Source organism: Aulostomus chinensis, chromosome 23 (assembly GCF_037954235.1).
Source record: "Aulostomus chinensis isolate RoL2024-O1b breed Wild chromosome 23, RoL_Achi_v1.0, whole genome shotgun sequence".
In the NCBI taxonomy this organism is placed as follows: Eukaryota; Metazoa; Chordata; class Actinopteri; order Syngnathiformes; family Aulostomidae; genus Aulostomus; species Aulostomus chinensis.
The window spans coordinates 13,123,400-13,148,517 of record NC_141342.1 but is presented as its reverse complement, the minus strand read 5'-3'; the positions used below and the strand labels follow the sequence as shown (position 1 = coordinate 13,148,517).

The 25,118-nt window shown below is 41.2% G+C and overlaps 2 protein-coding genes across 2 annotated transcripts in view; both read right to left on the bottom strand.

The window, feature by feature from the left end:
- Positions 1-25,118, bottom strand: part of LOC147239653 (protocadherin-15-like) — a 171,626-nt gene that overhangs the window by 9,112 nt on the left and 137,396 nt on the right. The window contains exons 32-37 of the mRNA XM_086194725.1: positions 24,318-24,494; positions 23,647-23,865; positions 21,235-21,345; positions 3,754-3,775; positions 2,834-2,872; positions 2,497-2,570 (exon numbers count right to left, since the gene is read on the bottom strand). Coding sequence (XP_086050851.1) covers positions 2,497-2,570; positions 2,834-2,872; positions 3,754-3,775; positions 21,235-21,345; positions 23,647-23,865; positions 24,318-24,494 — 642 coding nt within the window. The remainder of the gene's footprint in view (positions 1-2,496; positions 2,571-2,833; positions 2,873-3,753; positions 3,776-21,234; positions 21,346-23,646; positions 23,866-24,317; positions 24,495-25,118) is intronic.
- Positions 12,355-17,267, bottom strand: LOC147239654 (protocadherin-15-like). Its single transcript, XM_086196313.1, has 2 exons — positions 17,230-17,267; positions 12,355-15,585 (listed from the first exon to the last, which is right to left on the bottom strand). Exons 1-2 carry the CDS (start codon positions 17,265-17,267, stop codon positions 14,010-14,012), a joined length of 1,614 nt encoding a protein of 537 aa, XP_086052439.1. The 3' UTR covers positions 12,355-14,009.

The following is a 25,118-nucleotide window of genomic DNA, read 5'->3' as shown; positions in this document are numbered from 1 at the left end:
AGAATCAAAAGGGTTTGTTTCTTTTCTTGTACATCCTGAGAGGCGGTGTCGGTGTTTGTTAGCACAGTCTTAAACCGTTAATTTACAATTGCTACAAATAAAGTGATTAGATCTGAGTCTGACTGCTCCTGTGTATGTACAGATTCAGACTGGAGTTGTGGATGTTGCTCTGAGCCAACAGCATCTGGCTCATTGTCTGCTTCCATGGCAGGCTGCCTGATTAGCTGCTACACTGCTGCAATGCTAGCTAGAATTAATCCTGTGTGCGTGCATGTGCATGTACGTGTGTGTGCATGTGAGAAAGAAAGCAAGGGAGCATTTCTGAGTGAGTGAGTGAATGAATGTGTTTACCATGAGAGAATTAGTGTGAATGTGTGTGTGTATGTGTGTGTGTGTGTGTGTGTCTGCCACTATGTATTTGTGTGAATGTGGGTGGGAATGTAAAATCAGGTTCCCGGGAGTGTGCAGCTAAATTTATGAAAAAATAGAACAAACCCCCCCCCCCCCCCCACACACACACACACACACACTATGCACCACAGATGGTAGTTGAGGTGCAGAATAACTTTCTCTCCTTCTCTCTCTCTCTCTTTTCACACACACACACACACACACACACACACGCACGCACACACACACACACACACATACACACACCACTCCAGAGGGGAATTCTTCTTTGTTTTGTTCATAAACACTTTAATCGGATGTGTATGTGTGTGTGTTTAATATATGGCCATTTTTGTACAAGTATCTCCTCCTTTTCCAATATCATCTGTCAGATACATTCGTAACACACACACACACGCACGCACGCACGCACGCACGCACGCACACACACACACACACACACACACACACACACACACACACACACACACACACACACACACACACACACTCTCTCTCTCTCTCTCTCTCTCTTTCAGAGCAACATTTTGAACAATGTCAGTTCCCTGTAGCTGAAAACGTGTGAACCACTGGAGTGGGATGGCTGGTTTGAAGCAGGTCACCACATTGTGTCTCACAGTTAGAGTGATATCAAAGCAGCTGCCTGGGGGATGGGGGTGGGAGCAGGGGGGTGGAGGGAGGTGGAGCCCCCGGCTGGATAACGCATGCACACTCAATCAATGCTGCTCACTGCTGAAGGTCATTTAACATGGTGTATTTACTGTGTGTAGACAAAGCCCTGGACACTATAGTTGGAATCAGTATTGTGATACCAGTGATGATGCAGTCGTGGGGAAAAAGAACTATGTTGAAAATATACTTCAATTATAGTTTTTGCTCGTTTTTAATTGCAACTTCATTAATGTGTCAAGTGTTGATTAATTAATGAAAGCATTTAAACTAGCCCAGTTGATTGACTGTGTTAATTTTAATCACCACAGTGAAGCAGAGTCTAATTTATAAAGTTTTCCTAGAATAATACCATTTTGTGACATACACCTGGAATATTAAGACATGAGAGTTAAGTGTGGCAGTTTAATGAAGCAGCTAGTCTTCCGACTGTTTTAGCTTGGCTCCTAGTTACCAAAGGGTTAAAACGGGACTGAAATAATTTGAATGTCAGGACTGTGAGAGAATTCTTTGAAAATAACTGCTAATTGGCTGCAATTCCATCATTAACACTTACTGTTTTCATCACTGACAGGTTCAGATTGTTACTTTTGGTGTTGGACATCATTGTTGGGAGGATCCTTCATCTCGGTTTGGATTTTACTGTCCGTGGTGGCGTTATAGTGTGGTCTGTTTTGACCTGTTTATAGGAGAACTCACTCTGATGCCTGGTTCCCACACCTATGTTAGCATCTTTAGTACAATATATGAATAAACACCCATTTATCAGTCTGGCACCTACATGTGTAGAATATCTGAAGAGATAGCGATAACCAGTTATCTAACTCACTGGTACGTCTGTTAGCTTGTTGTTGCTAGCAGTTGTTGACATGCTAGCCGAAGTCAACAAAAAAAGTTAAGTTATTTTCAATGCATCTGGGGCAAATACCTTTTTTTTTAATCACTGCAACACTTAACTTTCAGTATTTTAACAGACTTATTAGACAAAACAAGTTATTTAGGATCCTGTGACACCAAGGAGTTGAATATTTACTTCCACAGTCATGGATGAATATAAAGCTGATTTTGGGGTGGGTGAGGTATTAGAACGCGGTGAGTATACCAGAGTGGATAAATGAGATAGACGGTTGCTGTGGGTGCCGTGATGATAACAACACCTGTGTTGAAAATAAACATCTGTCTCTGTCGGGATATTTCACTTGTGTTTACTGGCACTGATAATAATAACAACAATCTGTCACGATGCTTTTAGCGGTTGGACTTTTACACAAGAAGTTGCCCTGCATGCTAATTGCAGTTGTTTTGCAGTTGGCTGAACCACACCTGGAGTTGTTCTAAGGGACTTAGGCAGTAAGGTGATATACCACAGTGTTGTAGTATTACTCGCTCTATGAACAGGCGGACAGATGTACTGACCCGTGGTCGTAGTTGTAGTAATCCTGTGTGTAGTAGTCCTGGCCGGGGTCAATTCCAGACTCCATTGATAACTCCTGTTGGATTGACAGACTGGTATTAGCCACCCATACACACTCCAGGCACTAATGCAGTAATATACATAAGCATACACACTCACATAGAGCACACATACTGTACAAATTTAAAGCACTTCTCTCAGTGCACTGGGTTTATTTCATTGTGACAACACACACACACACACACACACACACACACAAACACACACACACACACACACACACACACACACACTCTGGTAGGAAAACGCACTTGGGGAAGTGCTTGGAAAACAAAGTACCTCTGGCCTAAGCAGAGAAGGTCGGAGGAGTTGTTGTGTCTTCCAGAGGGAAAGAAAAGCAGCAAATGACAACACAAACGAAAGAAGTTAGAGGCTCTCCACCAAAATAGTAAACATCTATTTTAGAAACATCAAATCAATTTGTTATTGATCTTCCTCATTCAATACCTCTGGGATGCAGAGTGCCCTGTGTGCTTTGTGTTGTCATCCAGCTTTGGAAGAGTTAAGTATTACTATGGCTCCTATTTTTCCATTTAAACAAAACAACAACTTACACTTCATGCCTTTTCAAATTAAGATTAAAAAAAAAAAAGTCTTTCACTGAAAACCACTCCCTTTGGAAAGAAGAACAATTGGGGAAACAATATGCAAGCGTGGGTTAACCGCTGAATGTTACCAGATATAAATGCCCGTGTCAGGTTGGCATCATCAGATTTGGTGCGTTTGTCTGTACGGCGGGACGTGACTGCTGTCTACCTCTAATCAAATAAAAATGTCAGGGAGGACTGGGAGGGTATTCTACCAGGATATCATCAAACTCCAACATGTCTGTCTACTCTTTTGCGCTGAAGATCATTGTCGATTATCTGCAGCTCCAGAAGTCGACATATTTGAAGATAGTTGTATGTTCCTCCATTTATGTCCTTTTGATTGCATATTTTAAGATAAACCCCGTAAGACTGCGAGATATTTACGCTTTACCATGGGAAGCAGGAGTCAAATGTGTAGATGTAAATCATTTTAATTGCAAGCCACCACAGACTCAGGTTCAGGGCGCATGCAACACCGCAGGAAAGAAAAGAAAAACTTGATTACACAAATCAATGATAATATGTGAATAAAAAGAGTACTTGAGAAGGAACAGTTAAACATGCAACACACATGCGTCAACAGCATGCCAGCGGAGCAACGACACCTACCTCATGTTGTCCATATCTACGTCTGCAAGACCAGAGAGAGAGAAACAGAGTGACCACAAACCCACTTTGGAAAAAGACACCTGACCCTCATGTATGAATGTACGTCTGCTTTGTGTCGGCGCTCCACTGGGATGCTCAAACCAAATCACAAAGCGAGAGAAGCCGTTGGAAGTATTTCACAATTTGTGGAATTCGAGAAGATGTAAATATTTGTGTTAATAAAAGATTTTGGGCGACACGAAGCAAAACGAAGACCAAATAATAGAAAGAAACTGAGAAACTGCTTCCAGCTGTTGTGCATTTTCCTGCACTGATACTTACATTTCATTCGGAATCTTTATTCTATCACATATACAGATATTGATCTCCCCAATGTCCAATCTCACTTGGGAACGTCAATGTGAGTGAAAACAACGATTAAAAACCACATTTACTTACCCAGTAACTTCTGACCAGTTTAATAGGCGGGATGTTTTATTCATGAGGGACATTAAAGATTAAAAATTGAGACACACCCAGAAACAAGCAAGGATTATGTAGCACATATGCATTTAAAGACACTGTTTAGCATAAATCCCGCTACCTCTATCGAGCAGCATGAACCACTGCACCTTCAAAAATCAAACTGTACTATTTTTAAGCCTTTTTTTTTTTTTTTTTTTTAGGCCTGGATGTAATTCTTTTTTTGGGCTTGTTTTGAGGTCACTGTTGTAAAAGTTGGAATGGATTCGGCGATGACAACCTCCCCCAAAAAAAGTCTTTCCTAGGTGTCCGCTCGCTAAACTGCTCAAAGAAAACAAACACAGAGGTGAAGACAGAGACTGACAGAGATAAAGAGGAAAAAGAAAATGCTGGGATTTTAAAATGACCGCACATAACTGCCATATGATTGTAGCATCATGTGAAAACCAAGTTAATGAGCTGGCCAAATGAAGATGTATCACGGCACAACAAACGGTGACTTTTAGGGGACACGTTGTAAATGAAAATTGCAGAAACCACTTGAGCATTTCATCAAATTAATTTTGCAGAAGGATATAATTTAGTCATGCTGACATACACTCCTGGGAAAGTTCGGTATCAAAAGGCAGTGTTGAATGAATGAGGAGTTATTTTATTTTTATGTGGTTTAAAAAGAGCTTGTGCTTTTTAAACTGGGGTAGCATGTGACGATTCTAGAGAGACAAAAGGCTGTCACACAAATGAACGAGAGGGAGATCGCTGCTCCATATTTTTTAAAAAAAAGGTCCTGCGACTGCCTTTAGATAAGTCAGGTGATGTGAAATTGCTGCAAGCTTCTTCTGGGAAGGATTTTACAACGTGATGGAGGAGCTACAAGTAACACGAGAGAGGCGTCACTTCAGCGTATAACGGAAAGAAACGCCAAGGCCTCTTCTAAGACCTCGCACAAACAACAATTCCCTGATACTGATGATGTGCAATCTGAGAGGGGCGTCGCATCGACAAAAAAGATGCATCTGATGTTCATGGAGCAAATCAAGAAAAGCACGGACCTATACGAAGGGTCGTCAACGGTCCTTTTCAGGATACAACAGCGGTTTGGAAGATGAGTTTTCTACAGCTGTACAGAAGAGGATATTCTGTAAGATGAAGTTGATGAATATTCAATCTAATCAGGACAGGAGAGTGAGGATTCAGTATTTCAAAACATTTCAAGCAGACCAGAATAAGTCAGGCGTTATAATCCTGCCCCACATCCGATTGATATCGTAGGATCTGAAATATTCAGATGGATCATTTTGATCCAGATAGCTCAAGATCAGGATTACAGAATCTGGATTTGCAATCTTTGGGTAGGCCTCTGTTTGTAAAAGTAATCCATCATTTCACTGACACGTCATGGGAAGTTTAACTAAAGACGATGGCATTGCAGATTTGGGTGAAGATTTGTAACATTTCCGCGGCCTGTGTTAGGCTTCTTCTAAAAACAACCACTGAATAACGGGGAGCGTACCGGCTGAAATTATAGGTCGGACAAATGGCTGTAGTCTGCTGATTTCACAAAGCAGTTGTAGGGGTTTTTAAACTGTTAACCAAATGTAAACTGGCTACTTCTGAAACAATCCACTTCTACTCATTGTCTTTTAGCCCCATGCAAACATCTCAAGTTGCTGTACGGACTGTAAACAATGAGTGTTAGACAGAACAAGGAAGTCTTGGACCGGATATCTGCTGGCTACGGACCTCTGGGACACTCAATTGTCTGACGGGTCAGAGATTGTGTATGTTGTGCTGCTTTGTGTCTTGTATCAGATGAAGCTCAGTAAATGTTACTTTCTCAAAAGATCATCCTGTAAGAGCTTTGCAGAAGAACCACGAGATGAAACAGCGAATGAAACGCTGAACCGCAGAATTGATGGAGAAGATGTTTGGAATAATTTGAAATTTGTTGGCTCATTTCAAGCTTGAAAACTGACATTGATCCCAAGGGCTTTGGGTACGACGGATAAGCGGGTTCATCGAGTGACACCACCGGTTTGTAACCAAGAAGCTAACTGCAGTCGTCGTAGGAGTCCTAGCGTGATGGTGACTTCAGACCCCAAACTCCAACTGTAAGACTCACTCTTATGGACAGACTGAAGTGGAAGGACGCAATGAATGAGGACAAGACCTTTCATAGATTTGCAGCTAACAGGGTGTTAACCACAGGATTTACAACCAGATTCCAAAAATGAGACACAAATTCCAGGAAGAATGCCAAGTAGGATGATAGCAGGAGTCTTTCTACAGGGCACATTTTTCTTTTAGGCTCCCTGTGTTGGATGAGGGACTTGGAGAGATGGAGGGCAGTAGACTAAAGGTTCTGATTACTCCCCTCAAAAGATCGACATGTTCATGCTCAAGTACATTCATCAACAGCTTAGGGATCGCGGCCAAAATCACAAGCTGTCCACACATGGGAGGAAGCATTAGGAGGAAGGATGGGAAAATATCCCTGAGGAAAGGATTCCTCTTGATCGCCTGCTGTTTCTTAATATCAGTCAACTATTTTTAAGCAACTGAGGAAAGACTGAGGCACTTCTGAGTTCTCTGTATTTACTCATTAAGTAAACAGGGAAGCCTACCTAGTCGAGGTTCCTTTTCTGCAGATGCAATTAATAATTCACTGCATTAATGAAATGCATCTGACAAGCTGGAGATAAATGAAGGTTTAATCCACCAGCAGGATCACACCCTACGGGAATGTGGCTACCAGCAAAGAGCGGATGAAGATGCACTTCGAATGACCAGTCAACCTAACCTGAAGTCCCGACACTCGATCATGTCCTTCTCAGTAAAGGAAAGCATACCACCAACACGAGTGTTTGCCATGAGAAGATGGAGACGACCCTCGCAGCAGCAAGACAGGTGGAAATGGAAGCAAAGCAAGAAGACATCTAAACCCTTGAGTGGTTATAATGGACCTTGCAGCTCCATTAGGCTCCCGGCCACATGGAGGAATTATGGAGGTCTTGCACATGCTGTTCATGTGCTGACAAAGCCAGTAGGTCATTGAGACGTGTCTTATGTGCGGCCATTACATGAGGCTGCAGATTATTGGAGCCAACAAAGTACTACGTTACACTGTACCCTAGAAAAGAGAGGTGGCATTTTGCATTTGTATTGTTTTGATCTTGACTCATTTCATTTGTCAAGTAATTTGGACATTTTCTAGGTTCATGTATTTCTTTAAGTAAGAAAATGTTGCATTTTTCATTGACGTGGGAGCTGGCATTTTCTTTCGCCGTACTGCGGGACGCACCATGGCAGTTGCGCACGTGTCTGTGTGAAAATAATGAAAAAGGCAAACCTGTCTCATTTATTTCATGAGGTGACCCGAGGGGTAGACGACAAATCACAGCTTTCTACAAACTGAAAATTTTTAGTAGTTACCGCAATTTAACTGCAAAAAAAAATCAAAATGAAAAAGAATAAATACATTTTGGGGGATATTTGTTTGGTTTTTTTTTTACAAATTTTGTTGACATTTTTTAAGAAAAGCTGCTGCAAAATCATTTTTGAACGTGACACACGACACAACTCGCGGAGAGAATTTAATTGGAATTATCCATCGCCTCATGAAGACTCAGATGATTCAGCAGTGCTCACCTTTAAAAGGGTCAGTCAGAGGTTGGCAGGTGAAAGAGGCACATCATTTTGACCTTCCTGCTGGTAAAATACTACTGCAGCATATTGTTAAGATTGAAGGCTTTATACTGCAGTAATGTGTTATTGCATTACCAACAGGTGAAGCTGTAAGCAATAAATGTACCCTATCCAGCCAACAGAAGTCCTGTTTTTACGGTGTTTATTTCACCAAACACACACTGTTCCAGAAGATGCCTGTGTTAATAGCTCATCTGAGCAGCCCCTCAGTGGCTTCAGGCTTAGCTGCCACGTGCTGTAAAAACGACGGGATTATCCGTCTCAATAAAGGTGTGAAAGATGGTAGATGCATGGATAAACATCGGAGCGGATTGAAAGACATATGACTCAACGGGCACATGAATGGATGGATAAATAGATGAATGCATGGATGAAGGGGTGATTTTTGGGTCATCTATTTGTTTGGAGTGAAATGGCTCTTTTGTGCGTGTGTGTAAATATGTGCTCTCACGCTCTAGATTATAGGTACCAGCAGCATGTGCTGAGTACGGTGTGCATGTGTATCAGTGTGTGAAGATAAATCTATCTCGGTGCCCTTATTGCTCAGCAGACACATTATTAGCTCCTCTTGAGACAAAAACACAGACTGCTATCTGAACTGTTGTCACACACACTCTCACAAACACACACCTCTGACATGACGGACTCTGGCGCTTTTAAATCCTCTCAACCTTGTCTGGTAGTGCGTATGAGAGACAGAAAAATGCTATTAGTTCTTTAAGAACAGACTATGACACTCGATAACACTTCTATTTTCTTCCTTCATTTTCACTCCATCCTCTCCCAACGCTCCTTCACCCTTTGCACTGCCACCACTCATTCCTTTGTTCCATTACCAGTTCCACTCTATTTCAGCCTCTCTCTCCATTCTCAATTTCACTTTGTCTCATTTGGATAGTACGCCATATAACTCCATGAAAAAAAAAAACAGGTTTCTTTGTTATAAATACAGTGTAGACAATTTAAATACTACTAAATCAAGAGAACGCCCTTTGTTTGCACATTTTGGTGAAAGTCCTAGACAATTTTAGATGAATAGCCAGCCAATTTTCCTCTTCTCCTAAGATTTATTCAGCAATTTTGACTTAAAAGCCAATTTGTCATTTCAGAGGTTGAAATATTTTGCTTAAACCTATCAAGCCAGTGAATTAAAATAGTTTCACTTCATTAATCCGCCCTGACACTGCACACATGTTAGCTAGCTTCTTAGCAACAGTATTTCAGCTCTGACCGTCTGTGGGGTTGATGAAAAAAAACAAACAAGCTGTCGTATGTGGACACTAAAGTTAAGGTCAATGTACAGGGAGTCTGAAATTGCTGCATGTTTAAAGATATACTGGAACTCACGTTGCACCAAATCTGAAACATTACTCGGATATTAAGGTTTAATTTCCTGTGTTTTCATATCCATCAAAAGTATTTTGAAAGCTGTCTGAGTGCCACGATCCACTGCATGAGAGCACTTTATGATACACAAGCAACAAATGTAAAATCTACAAAAATAGCATGTAGCGTGGAATTGCAGAAGCAGAAGCTATTACACATCAAGGCAGATCATTCATTGGGACAGGCTTTGACTTAAATGGCTGCTTGAATGTAGTAATGGTGTTGTTTTATTGGTTGGGGACGGCAACGTCTGCAACAATATCGAGGAGACCAAGAGCAGCCAGGCAGCCAGAAAACTAAATCTAACCATGAGGAAGTAATGTCGCCTCTTTGATGCTTATTTTTGCACCCAAAATAATAATATACAATAATAAAAACCCCTTTTAAAAGCCCAAATGATCCCTCTCTTTTGTTTGTGGATGTGGCTAAGTTGCTCTCTCCAGATGACACAGACATTTTTCATCAGATGTAATTGAAATGACCCTAAATCGGCTCGGCGCCAAACCTATTTGAATGGCTGAACAGATCAGAACCAGGATAACAATGTGGGTCCTCTTTTTTCAGTTTAGATATCTTTTCAATGAGTTGTGAAATATGACAAGATGTTAATATCATGACCATCAACTCTGCTGGGGCATGAAATGAGCGCTAAGGCCATTAAACAGGTTGCAATCAAGCCAAAAGCACTACAGCAAGTGCTGATCCAGGAAGTCATACTGTCAGACCACTTGTGCTTCGTGCTCCATTGAATAAAGTACAATGTCATTTCGGTTAATAAGTGCAGGTTTTGATCTCACTCACACACACTCACACACACACTCACACACACACACACACACACACACACACACACACACACACACACACACACTTAGTGCTGAAATAATGAACAACTTCATAATTATTTTCTTTGCAGTGTTCCGTGGCGATTTGCCGCTTGAACTAGTTTTTCCCATGATTATTTTTGCTGTAAGTAGTGTTAAATTTGTGATTTTACAGTCACGCGGTTGTGTTTCGAATCAGTTCAGGCTCAATTAAATGCAGCGCAAACAACAGATATTCTTGAAGATATCAAAAAGAGATCTTTATGCTCCGGCAAAAAGTACACAATGAGAGCTGAAAGCAGAGAGTATCTGCCAGATGAAGATAAATGCTATTAGTGTGTGTGTGTGTGTGTGGGTGAAATAACATGCAGTTTAGAGCTAATCTTTGCATCTAAAACCCAGTCAGCTGAAACATTAACACCTGTAACCTGAAACTAACCTGTTTCATGTGTGTGTGTGTGTGTGTGTGTGTGTGTGTGTACATCTTCACACTCCTGTCAAGGATGCTCAGGTTTTTTTGCTGTAGCGTTCACTTGCATGTAGAAGAGTGTGCAACAGTGTTAGTTTTGACAATGGAAATTAAAATCACAGCTAGTAAGACAATAAATTGGTTTATTTCACTCGAACTTCGTCCATCTCCATCAGTTCCACGAGAAAAGATTCACTGAATTTTTTTAATCTCCCTATCTTAAGAAACTGTGCTTTCATAGTCATCGCTATACATCAGAGCTGTTTTATTAGGCTGTAAATCTTCATTTCATCATTAGTGACAGGCTCTCAGGGGAAAACAGTCACTGCAGCCACAACATGCAAATCGGAGACTTTTTATGTTAATGTCAATGCTCCAAATAGCTGCTTCCACTTTCCAGATTATCTGTCAGCCAAAATACAGATTGCAGATGAGACAGACTTGGTTTTATCTCATAAAAGACGTTAAAACAGTTGCGAACAGTAATTGAGTCGTCTTATTTCGTGAGATCTGTACTTTTGCTTGATGACTTTGTAGAGTGCAAATCTTTTATTTTGTACCGTACCCTCCACTATATTAATCTCAAACTGCTGCACTGCAAAGTCCCGAACTGAACTCTCCAATAAACGTGTAATTGAAAAACAGGAACAAATGGTAAAAACACAAATGTAATCTAATCTCTCTTAAAAAAAAAACAATCTCCAATGACAGATAGTTTGGAATCAGTGCCTCCAGATGATGAAAAATATTGCCATATATTCTGCAAATTTAACAAGGGAGAGGGAGTAGGTTGCGTTCTAAGGATTTTAACGAGGAAACTATTGTTTTTCCCTACAAAAATATGCATTGATACTTTTTTTTTAGATCTATTTCTGAGGGCAAACTTTACAACTTTGACTCAAGTAAATACCACATAGTCACTCTGTCAATAGATAAGAAGATGTATCAAAACACGGATGCAAGGGTATTCTCAGAAGCAGCTTAAAACATTCAGACTTCATCTTCCTGGATTTTCTACTGTTACGTACCTGGTAAACACCATGAAAAATAATGCATACAAAGACTCCACCACTTGATAATTGCTTATGAATTCCAGATGAATTTATTCCTTTTTTTTTTTTTGCAAAGACCGTCGAGCATGCCGCCCAAAGCTATTTCCCAACTAGGTCTTACAATGCCAACATGAAAGCGAACAGACGACTACAGCTCCGAGTGTTACATTCTCTCCTACCTGGAGATGGAAAGCGCTTAAATGGGACAACAAACTGTACCTTCAGCATATTTTATGTTATGTAATTGTAGAAAGGTCTACAGTGAAGCAAGAGTACACACAAAAAAAAGAAAAAAGTAGCAACTTCAAGTCTAAAAAACTGCTGGCCGTTCAGTTCCTTTTACCTGTATGACCTTCAGAAAATAGTGCATTATATTCCAATTTTTCTGAGCATTTTTCTAAAAATGCAAGTACACAACTACTTCTGTTCACAGTTATAGTGCAAATCCAAGACAACATAGATGTCATCGGTGTAAGTGAGGTGATGCAGCACTTCTGTTCCTCCCTGAGGCATTTTGGGGGGAGTGGTTGAAAGACAAAAATGTTTCTATCTTTGCAACTGCTCCACTACTGCAGAGTTAAAGTGATATGGCACCAGGGAGTACTTTTCTTAACCAGGAGGATGTACTTCAACACACAACTGTACAGGCTGAAAGAGAAAGGGACACAACTCCTGTTATCTTTAATTCATTCAGTTTTCTAAGCTCTTGTTTTCTGTTGAAAAATTAACAAAAAAAGGCATAAATTTCTGTTAGAACCACATATTTTATTAAAGAAAATGTTCCTGTACGTTTAATATTAATGATTTCCTCCATTGTGTATTGAGAAAATCATGGGGTAAAAGACTTAATAGACACACATAGGAAAACATGTACAGTATGAATAAAAATTTAGCGCATATTGTTCAACAATATCACTCTACAATAAAATGATTTTAAAATGTGTTAAATGTAGCTTTGCATCCAATTGACAATCACTTCTGAATATCCATCCCTCCATCCATCCATTTTCGATACTGCTTATCCGTTAAGGGTTGTGGGGGGGACTGAAGCCTTTCCGAGCTGACATTGGGTGAGAGGCGGGGTTCACCCTGGAAGGGTTGCCAGTCCCCTGCAGGGCCATCGGGAGCAATTAGGGGTTCAGTGTCTTGCTCAAGGATACTTGGACATGGTCACCGGGGAAGTGAGGATCAAACCAGCAACCCTTTGGTTGCTAGACAGCCTCTCTACCTCTGAGCCATGCTGCCCCCCCACTACTAAATAGATGTGCGAAAAACAACTAAAAAAAGAGTTAATATAAGCTACAAACGTCACAAGAATCAAACAAAACAGAAACGCATGGACACTAAAGCTTTTTAATATTATATACATGTGTATAAAATAAGAATGAGGCAATTAAACTGAGCAATCTTGAAAAAGCACATTTACACAACTGTATTTATGCATAATTTAACACAATTTTTAATTTGTTTTCCTGTTGATGTACTTCAGTTTGGATGTTGTGCTGAAATGATGGTTAAGCGTCGGCTCAAAATAAGATGAACTACTAAGAAAATACGACTATATCATTTCTAACGGTTAACAAAGATCATCCTGACCTTCCTAGTCAAGATCTAGTGGGTGGGTGTCAAAGCTTCAGCTACTGGGAGCAGCAACTATAATGTGTCTTGTCAAATTTCCTGCAGAGAGATGTTTTCTGTCGCTGATTGATTCTAATTTGTTGTTGACTAGAATGTCAATTACTTGGCGGGGATGTAAAATGTTAATGATAGTAGTCAGACTCAAAGTCCTCTTGTAAGCGCGTGATTTCACAGCTCCCATCTGCAACTACTTAAGCCAATTTTCCACAGTGTTAATTAAAAAGCAAATCATAGAAATGTTAGGAAAATGAGAGGAAACTAAAAATAATGGCTCATCATCAGGCCCAGATAGATAGGGGGACCAAGACACCCCCCCCCCCCGATTCATGTTCAAGGAAATAGGGCCACAACATGAAAAGACTGCTTTATCATACCCTCATCATCATCCTTTCCACCTCGCTCCCATGTCCTGTTATTATCCACCAACAAATTTAGAGCAGGATATGACCTTTGACCTCAATCTATTTATCTTTTAGCAATAAGTATGAGAGGAGAAACAGTTTTCTTCTTTTTTTCTTCTTGTGGAGTTTATATTCTCTCTCCATATGTGGAAAACAGTAAGTCATGTTTGAAGAGTGTAGCAGTCGCGAGCTATAAATCACCAAATCAGAGCATCCCACTGAGCTATTTTCAGCCTCAGTCCCTTGATGGTTCCGCTGAAACTACGCAACGACGTTAAGAAAACTCCCCTGTGTGCTTTCCATATCAGAGGAGCCAAGGCTAGAGACTTGTAGACTGAGAGGGGAAGCGTTTCTCAAGCTCTTCCACAATAGAGTTCATGTTTGGGTTGGGTTGAATCTGTGGAGGTAAAGGATCCCCCCGCACTCCTCCTCCTGCTCCCTCGCCATCACCTGTTTCCCCTCCTCCTTCTCCATCTCCTCCTGTAGCTAATGCATCCAAGGAGTCAAGAGAATCCAGAGAATCCATGGACGCCCGACTCTTCATGACCTTTTTCAGCGGGATCTGTTTCTGATCTATTTGGCTGAACATGTTGGCTACAGACTTCTCGATTTCTGCAATGTTTTGGATATTTTTCAATATGCCTTTCAGCTCCTTGCGAGGAGGTTCAGGCTCCACCGGTAGGGGTGGTGGGGGTGGGCGGAGGGACACAGGCCTCAGGGCTGGCACTTCTGAAAGTGACGGGAGCACAAAGGTGGATGGACGCAGGAGGGAGGGTGATAAAGGAGGAGGGAGAGGTGGTGGAGGGGGAGGTGGTGGTGGAGGAGGAGGTGATTTTTTGTCTGTATGGCTGGGTTGAGATGTGGTAGGAAGGAGAGGAGGCGGGGAGGACGGTGGGGGAGATGAGGGGGGAAGAGGAGGTGGTGGTACAGATGGAGGCGGTGGTGGAGGAGTGGAAGGGGGATCTGGGATGAGATCTATGGGAAGCTGAAGTTGGTCTTCAGAATTCTGGTTTTCTGTTAAACTTCCCCCAAAGCGCCGTAGAACTGGGGGTGTTGGTTTATGGCTGGGTGGGGGCGTCCCTCCATCACTATGGGTGATTATGATACTTGGGGGTTCGGGGGGTGGAGGGTTTGGAACACTAGGGGTGGGGGTTTCCTTGTGATGCTTTGGGGAGTCAGGGAAAACAGAAAGCAGAATATCAGGAGACAAGGATCCTCTTGAATCTCTGTTCTGCCTTTGTCTCATTTCCTGAAGGGCCTGTTGCTCAAACTGTCTTGCTTGTTCTTTAACTGTCAGCTTGGGTTCAAGGCTTGGACTCCCCGTCAGATCTGAATCCAACCCACGGTCAAATCCCGAATCCAGACCGGCATCTTTGCTCTCTTTGAACTCAGCCTTCAATAGCTCCAGTTCCCATTGCACAGGATCCATAACAACTTGCCGTCTCAAGGCGTCGTACATCTCCCTACGATGTAACCTCGACGGGAGAGTCCAGCTGTGGCCAACTCCAGACCCCCAGCCGCTGTCACTGCCGCTGTAACCACCGAATCCCACATCACCTCCTGGGGAGCTGAGCCTCAACCAAGCTTCTCGAAGGCCTTTTCGAGAAGGCGAGAAATTCCCAAGGAGGTCTCTTCTTCTTTGGCTTCTCCCAAGAGTCTCTGGGCTACTCAAAGTCCCGTCTTCATGGTAAATGGGATTTTTGATGGTCAGGGGGTTTTCATCAGAGAGAAAGGTGATGTTAGACTCAGACTTGGGCAGGTTATTGAGCACCCCTCCATTAGCAACACACTGCTGGTGGGCAGCGATCGCTCGGGTTGCAAAATCTGAGATCAGACGTTGTCGATCACTTTCATCCAAACTGCCACCACTCCCTCCACCACTATGGTTTGACCGGCTGGTGCATATCGATGAAGGGGAGAAAAAAAGGTAAGAAATGAAGATGGAATAACATAAAGAACAATGAAAGAAAGACATAAAAGAAGAGGGAGAGAGGGTTTAATGAATGGGGAACATTTAATTATAAAAGTCGAAGCTAAATGAAATGGAGGAGGGAGATGAGGACTGACTGAAATTAAAATGAAAGAACAATAGTTAAATATGTTTTATAAATTAGAGCGACAACAGAAGAGTAAGTAAAAAGATGGCAAAAACAATAAAAGGTCTGTTAGAGCTGCGGTTTGATTAATAAGGAGTTAGGAAAGGACTGAGGAGAAACAGATGCGGGATCTAACTTTGGTGCTGTTTTTATCCCAGGGGCAAAGGGATGGAATGCTAAAACAGATTTTTGAAACACGGAAAAGCATGAAAATAGAGCTTAGGTACGCTAAAAGTGGCGTGCTACAAAGACGCTCCTACATCACAACTCTAAACAACACCAGATCTACTGGGACAGGGGCGAGAAGAGAGTTCTGAGAGTATGCAGATTTTCTTTCCAACAAAAGTGTGATTAAATCCTCTCTAGTTGAGGGTGTGCTAATCTGTGAAATCAATGTAATAGTTTGTGACCGTGATAAAACTCTGCAGACTCACGGTTGCCAACTTCTTTGCAAAGGTAATCAAAGCAACCTTGAAAAGCACAATCAACCTTCAGCGACACAATTTCCCCTCTGATCAACAAAAGTGCTGTTTACCCTGCACATAAAACAGTAACCACTGAGAAGCACAAGCACAAACACACGAGACTACAACAGGAGAACTGTCACAGCGACGTGTCAAACTAGTCCGAGATGCAACACAATCCTCCACACTTCTACTTACTTTTGTCTGCCAATTATTGCACGAAGCGAGGTAGATGAGAAGATGGAGAGATGAAGAAATAGTTAGGACAGGGAATGATGACAGAGAGTGATCTAGTAGAGGAGTGATAGGAAACAGCAGAGGGGGACACTGAGGTGAATCACAATGATTTTGTTTCCGTACAACAAAATATTTCAAGGTTTTATTTGTTGTGGAAGGGTTAGATGAGCAAAAAATCAATTCTTGCTTGATTGCCCTTCATTTGTGTGATATAAAAGTTCCCACTCTCAGAGCTGGTGGACACATTTTACAGTGCAGACAATCCAAAGAGTGCAAGAACCTTGTGTATCGTACTGAATAACTATATTTCTCAGCTGCCGCCTTAGAAATACAACTGCCAACCTCAAAAACTTTGCTTGCTTTTTAGAATCTCATTATGTTACACTTCTGTTCTCCAAATCCATATTTCCTCAAATGCGAGCTGGTGGTAAATTAACTAGCAGGTTGTTTCCAGTACTATCAAATAGTCACTGGCCTTCAGTTAAAGTTTTAGAGAAAGATGATAACGAGGATTGACGGCAAGAGAGAGAGAGGGAAGAGTGGCGGTCATCCGTTGCTCTTTGCTCAGGATCGACGGCCCCCAGGATTCTTAAGTTTCACTGGATTTGATGAAACAAATTATCTCAGAAATCTAAGAGTTTTCATCGGTCACAGAGAGAAGCCTGCCTCCATTAAGGCCTGAGTACACAGTAAATCAAGCATCAGCTCACAGAATGTAATAAAATTGACAGATACCACTAACATGGTAACTGGTGATAGCCAACTTCCTGTGGCAGCCATATTGTGTTTATTGATTTGACACCATCTTAAATGTCTCAAATGACTCCATGGATTTGCTTCACATTTTAGTCAATTGCTGTAAAAGGTATTTGCAAAAAGTATGATGTGCAATTTTCACTTCCTGTGGAAGCCATATTGGATTATTGACTTGCTACAAGGTTGGCAATATCTCTTCCATACCTCAATAGATTTTGTGTGTTGTGACATCTGATTGTTTCACTGGCGAACAGGGGGCTGGTGGTGGGTGGTGGTTGTTATTGGTGTGTTAAATCCGCCTGGTCGTTATACAGACCACATTAATGAGGAAATCATAAAGATTTCAGTGCGTGTAAGAACAGAAGCACATTTAACGGCTAAAATATTCAACACATCTTGTAACTGACTGACTGCGGCACAAGCGATGATAATAATGTGCTGCGTTGCAAAATAATGATTCTTAACTTTAAAACAAAAAATAAATTGCTCGGTTTAATGTGCTGCTAATAATAAGTTGAAGAACACTTAATTTTCCATAGGTAATTGAAAATACACATTAAAACCAAAGCCTGTCAAGAGAACAGCCAAAGGTAATTAAAAGGAAAAAAAATGTCTTTAAGATCAGTCTAGTGAGCAGTTTGATAATGGACCTTAATTATGAATGAGCCAACTTTTGCACTTTCAGAGGTTTTATATTCTTTTGGGAATATTACATTCCTACAAGATGGAAGGGATATTGGAGGAACACACACACACACACACACACACACACACACACACACACACACACACACAAATTCACGAAGTATTACACAAAAACCTCAAACTGCTCACTTTGAAAACACACTCCAAAGACCTTCCCACCACAATTAAACAAGCTTTGCAGTTTATCAATACAATTAATTACCGCCCAAGGTGGTCTTTATAAATTATGGGCTGCATTTATTTCAATTATCTCATCTCCATGTTCATTTCCGTGCACATTTTTCAGAGTCTCGCACACACACACGCATGTGCACGCACACACACACACACACACACGGAAATCCCTTGTTGTCATTTGAAGATAGTTGCCACCATCTTGCATATGAATTGCTCTCATGTTAATGGGAGTGGGGAAGCATATCGAGGACAGACAGGAAACTGGTGATGCATGTAATGCTGATAAGAGTTCCTCTCAACTTCTTCTCAACGCCTCAGTAAGGAATTAAAAATTAACTATCTGTGCATTGCCTTAAGTGAGTGAGAATGTGTTTGCGTGTGTGTGTGTGTGTGTTTGTATGCACAGTTGTTTAAACTTTCAGATAAAAGTTAATAAGGTGTCTCTACATGCACATGACAAAACTGTGTTTTTAGCAAGATGTCGCAACATTTGTCGACACCTTGTACTGACAACAAAATCGTGTTTTTGGCATGACATGGTGACAAAAAAGGGTGACTTCGTTGAGCGGTTGGGACCTTTGCAGCAGTTCCTCTGGCTGTTCTATTGCGCTCAACAAGATGGTGGGGCACTTGAAGTTGAAAACTCAGTTTTTAATGGGACGTCTTGACATTTTAAGCTGTTTCTGGAAACAAAACTGTAAAATTTTCAGAAGAGGCCACAGACAGCTGCCGACATTTTTATCTAATCAGGCTTTTATTTTTATGGTGATCCAAAAGAAGTTGTTTCTGTTCCTGAGCCTAACCAGAACTTGACCGAAGCGTTGACCCAGTTGTATTCAATTACTGACTATTTTCATTGACAAGAAAAGGAATTTACCCTCGTTTTTCCCTGCAATAGTTTGCACAGATCAATTTATCGCTCATGATGGTGATTCAAAGGATTATGCACGAGAAAAAAAATAGAGCATACTATTATATATGTATATATACTGAAACAACTGTAAAACAACGGTTATAAATATATATAGGGGATAGGTTGAATTGATGTGGAAAAAAAGGGAGAGGAAAGTTATTTTTGCCACAATCATTAAAACATATTTGTATTTGCTCTTCAATATTTACTGGTGCGGATCATTGACCTTATTAGCAACACTAGCAAACATTCAAACTACAGCAACGGATGACACAGGGTTGAATGTGTTGCCTGTGTTTACTATAATTGCAGTTATTATAACAGCTGGTCACTTTTACTGCAATCAATGGAGATACTGCAGTGAAATTGAGACTCAAAGTGAATATTGTTCAGCGGGTAGATCGCTGACCTTCATTTTATCTTTTCTATAGAAGGGGACATTAGTATGCATTACAGCGAGGGAAACTGACAAGAGAAGAGCTGAATGTCGCAGAACTTTGTGAGGATAAAATTGCAGGGTTTATCTGCTGCTGTTAATGTGCTGAAAAATCAGAGCTTTGTTCGATGTTCGTGTTATGCGGGGTTACGAGTCTCCGCTTGATTAAGCCAAGATTTTTTTGTGTCGCCCCCCCCATAAAGTCATTTTCACCTGCTACCACAAAATCTTAAAAGGAAGAAATGGAAATGTCTCAGACAACAACAACAACAAAAGAGGCTATCATCACAAATAGCTACTTGGAGTACTTTAAAAGACATTTTGACTCACACTGTAAATCCTATAAAGAGCTCCCAGTTTAGGAGGGATTTTGGCAAGTTCTGCAAAAGCAACTCAGTGTGACAAAAACTTCTGTGAGAAGGTTCGACTGAATCTCAGCACATTTTCTTCCGAATCTTCCCGCTATGACAGATTGTGATTTATATTCATATTCATTTCCTGAAAATGAAATCTTGTCAGTAAATATAATCTTTGCAAAAATATGTAAGATTGGGTCTCGTGGCAAGATGTCTTCTTGAGTGAGTACAGTTGTCGTGAACCTGACTAATCTAGCAAGCCTTTTATTATGGATGTTGAACAGTTCCAGTGATAAGATGGATGTGTCCCATCGGTGACCCCAACAACACCATAGGAGATCGCTTAGCTCTGCTCACACATCCAGAGGGAGTGAGAGAAATGGTTATACACAACTGCCGAGGTAAATGTTGGCTGCTCTTCCTCATACTATTATTCAACCACACCTCCCTGCTCAACTTTGCTACTATAAAATAGCGTGAAAATCAATAATTAAATATAACTGCCACAGAAAATAAGCGACAGTGGACCAAAAACAATAGGGATCCCAGTTAAATAATTCCTGAAGCCCCATTCGACTAACAACAACAACAACAAAAAAAGACACCCGCTTGTACCCGGGTTTTTCTGCTTTGAGAACAGCTTTAGTTGGCAGTCAGTCGTGGGTCAAATGACCCCACAGTCGACTCAGCTCCGATCGGCATTGATATCCACCCAATTCCAAGCTTGATGCTGTTATCTGGTATCGCAGACACATATTTGACGCACATTCAGACCGCCGCTATCAGCGGCATGCTTGGATAGAATGACAATTTTACACAACTATTACTCATCTCAGCCATGAATTCAACCCGTGATAAACAGAAAGGCTATGACATCGTTCAGTCGGCACTGAGTTAAAAAAAAAAAAAAAGTAGCAAAAAGTATAACAGGAATGCCTTAAATTACCTCCATGCTGTTTTAAGGACAGCAACCCAAGATTGTATATAAGCCTGAGACATTACACTTTGGTGCTGTTCTGTTAAAATATTTATCAAAATGTAAATGTTAAAACTTAATTTCAAATGTAAATCCAAACATTAAATTTAAATCTATGTTAAACCTAAATGTTAAATCCAGATTTTAAAGTTTCCTTTAGACTGAAATTCATCATTTAACTTACTTCCACACGTGAAAGTATTTGTTGATAATCCATGTCTTAAAAGTGTGGGAAATGCACTAAATATTGAAGACATAGTGGTTTAAGAGGTTTAATCACATTTACATTCTGCACCTGACACACTACAAGCCTCCCAAATCAGGAAAGGCTCAGTGCCAAAAGGCTGAAGTTCAACAGCAGTGGAAATGTGAGCTAATGTGTCTGCTTTGGCTCATCACTGTAAACGCCACTTTCACACTTCACTTACATGGCGTTATCACCCAGCTCCTCATACAGGTTGTTGGCTGTACCTCCCCCAGGTTTGCCTGTTGGCAGTGCCATCTGGATACGGGATGTTTTGGCACATTCCGCCTGGCGTCTGGACAAAGCACAGAGGAAACATAGAGTTTGTTATCTAAAAATTAATGTAAAAGCACCATCTCACAACAACCTCATCACAAAATAATATCTCAACCTGCAAATCAAAATATTAAATTTCTTGAGAGTGATTATTTTTTTGAATAAATAATGTAAATAAGAGGGCGGCACGGTGGTGCAGTTGTTAGCGCTGTCGCCTCACAGCAAGAAGGTTCCGGGTTCGAGTCCCGGCTCAGGCACGGGATCTTTCCGTGTGGAGTCTCCATGTTCTCCCTGTTCCTGTCTGGGTTCTCTCTGGTACTCCAGCTTCCTCCCACAGTCCAAAGACATCAAGAGGGGACGAGGCTGACTGATACTCTAAATTGACCGTAGGTGTGACTGTGAGTGTGAATGGTTGTCTGTCTCTATGTGTTGGCCCTGAGATGCCTAGACTTGAAGGTACAGTCATGTAAGCATAATGTAATTATGCTACTTATCTATTGTGCACTACTCCCTTTACTGCACTACTACTTCTATCATGCACTTTACAAAGCAACTGCTGCTAACCTTGACACTTCCGTGCACTTCCTTACCTAATGTATGTTGTTGTGTAAACAATTGTACCGCTCTCTACTCCCTTCATTGCCCCCAACAGAGATAAATAAAGTTTTCTGAATCAGAATCTGAATCAAGTGCAGTGTGTTTACTCTTTGCACTTCACTTTTGTCATAAAACTACTGAAATACATTTATGTCAAGCTACAATGTAGCGTAACTGTAGAACAAGTATGAACTAATGTGTGTAATCAGTAGATTACTGATTCAATAGAGATTAATGTGCCACTTTTGGATTTCCCAAATAATTCCTTTATATAGTCAACCAGCACTGACGATCTAGTCACCTTAATTATGACCACACACACACATACATAATTTAAACCATCACATTTATTGATTCTATGTTCCTCAAGGTTAATTTGTTTAATTGTCCACTGTCCTTTATGTCTCGCCGCCCTTCCTGATCTCTCATTCTGCATTATAAAACTCATCAGCTTAATCGTCGTGAAAGATTTTTGAAACAACCACGACAGTGACATTTGTTTGCATGGGAGTATGAAAATAGTACTCACTCTTTGAATCTGATGGCGACAAATGCAGCAAACAAGAGACGGAGAAAGATGGAGAGAGAGAGAGAGAGAGAGAGAGAGAGTGATTAGTGATTATGTGGACAATAAATAACACAGGACCTCTTGTTAGCCAGGTTAGCTTATTGTAATTTACAAGCAACGTTTGACAATTGGTCCTCATTATAGGCATTTAACAAAAATAAAAGACGAATGATTATTATGCAAATGATCGCCACAGCTTTTCCCTCTCCAATGTCCTGTCCTCTCAGCCTGTTGTTATTTATCTCTCACTATGAGCACGATGACTCTCCACAATGCTCTGATCCACTTTAAATGTGCATGAGTGTTTTTTTTATGTGTGTTTGGGAGATTGGTGGAATCAATGGCCATCAACAGTGGTTAGCGAAACAAACTATTAGCGTCTGCGCCGTTTGGCAGCCTGCCATGTTGTATCATCTGGGGGAAAAGACGGGCCCAGGTGACTAAATGACAAATAGTGCTTCGGTGTTTGGCTTATTTCATTGTTACTACTCTGATTGAAGAGTTGTTGGGTTTTTTTTTAAAATCAGCATTACAAATTTAAGGTATATGGATTCACTCCAAGCACACTAGCGGCTGGAACGCTGGATGATACTGACCCAGATTTCACACTAGAGGTACTTTTACGGTTGTGCTGTCGTGTTGCATGGCGAAAGATTCAACAGCTCCCAAGGCCAACGGGGTTTCAATGGCACTCAAAATGCAAGACAATATGGTTTAAGAAAATCCACACAATCAAATGAAGAGTTGCATCAGTGAGCAAAGGACTTCTATATGTAAATGAATAAACAAATAAATAACAAGGGGCAGCGTGGCTCAGAGGTAGGGAGGCCGTCAAGAAACTAAAGGGTCGCTGGTTTGATGCTCTCTTCCCCCGGTGACCATGTCCAAGTATCCTTGAGCAAGATACTGAACTCCTAATTGCTCCTGATGGCCCTGTGACAGACTGGTGACCCGTCCAGGGTGAACCCCGCCTCTTGCCCATTGTCAGATAGAATCCAGCCCCAAACCCGCGACCCTTAACGAATGAGCAGTATAGAAAATGGATGGATGGATAAATAACGGACCTTTCATGTTTGGAAGTTTTGGTATATTTGATTCAAATGCCAGTTCTCCTCTTAAAAATATCCACACTTCAAGAAAATAACTTGTACTTACTGCCTGTAGGTGATAATGACTATCAGTATGGCAGGAACACAGCAGATAATGATAATAACTGCCAGAGCCAGCAGTGCTCCCTCCGTGTAGCCGACAGTCTGCGCAGCTTTCTTTACGCTGGTCACCACCTCGGGGGTTCGGATCTCCAGAATCCGCCCACCAGGAGGGAGGAAAGGCTGGAACTCTTTGTTGATGTCCAACAGTTTACCATCTAAAAACCTGAGGGTGACAGACGCAAACTGTGTGACTGAGGCAGTGTACGTTTGTCAATAAACACACTGCACACTGGCATCTGTTACTCAGCAGAAGTGATGCCAACATGTTTGAGTATGGTGGGGGTGATGGAGGCCAGAAATGCCTGCCAGTTAAATGTCAAACAGTTAATCATGCAGCAAATGGGTCACATAGACGTCCTGATTCACACAACAACGGCATACACACTTGTCCAGTGATATTCCCCCAAAATATCAAGTGTTTTTAATTAATTTGTATAATCCTGGCCCTTGAAAAGACCTGAATCAAAGCAGGGAATCATTAAATACAGTTTTTTTCTCTTTTTTAGCAAAGCTGTCAGACCCTAAAAAAATAAAGACAGAGAATGTATGAAAAAAAACTTTGATTCTCGTGAGGTCAAAAGTTCAGAAGTGCTCTCATTTGACCAAAGTTCTTACTTGTACAGCTCCTGTCTGGATACAGCTCTATTTGTCAACGGGTCGATTGCATAAATCATTAGGTCCGACTTGGTGTAGTCTTCTTGCTCCATTCCATCACCATGGCGATGGGGGCCGATGGTTTCCACAACAACCTTAGCTCCTGGTATCTGTTCCTGGACATAGCGCTCCAAAATGCTGAGAAAAAAAAATAGAACTGCTTAGGTTAAACAGAAGGAGCATTTCACCTAAAGACACACACACACACACACACACACACACAGAGCTTGGCAGGCACCGTACTGTGCAATATTGATTTCTTTCCCTAAGAAACCTGCTCACAGCAAGAACTGTGCCACAAATACATGTGTCTTTTACAGAGATTATTAAAATGATCCAGTTACATTAAGCGTGTGTGTGTGTGTGTGTGTGTGTGTGTGTGTGTGTGCGTGCGTGTGTGTTAGTGTGTGATCCAGCAAGTCATGGACCACCTGTGAGAGTGGCAAAATTACCCACATTATCCATCCATCGTCATCTTCCGCTTATTCCTACACATTAAGGGTCGCGGGGGGGCTGGAGCCTATCCCAGCGTCAACGGGCGAGAGGCGGGGTTCACCCTGGACAGGTCGTACCCACATTATATTCTAAATATTATTACTTTTCTCTTTCTCCAAATTTACTTCAAATGAATTTGTCAGACTGAGGTTTGAGTTTCACACCTGCAGCAAACATCTAGCAAAGTCACACTTTTGAATCTGTAACTTCCAGGATGGTTAAGATGGTTGATTTGAAAGGAATTTTAAAAAGTTTCAACATAATACT

What these genes read in the sequence shown, in the direction of transcription:
- LOC147239654 (XM_086196313.1), bottom strand. Translation starts at nt 17,267, where the DNA reads ATGGCTGCCACAGGAAGTTGGCTATCACCAGTTACCAT. An exon ending in TGGCTATCACCAGTTACCAT is followed by an intron (nt 15,586 to 17,229) that starts GTTAGTGGTATC and finishes GATATGCACCAG; the next exon opens with CCGGTCAAACCATAGTGGTG.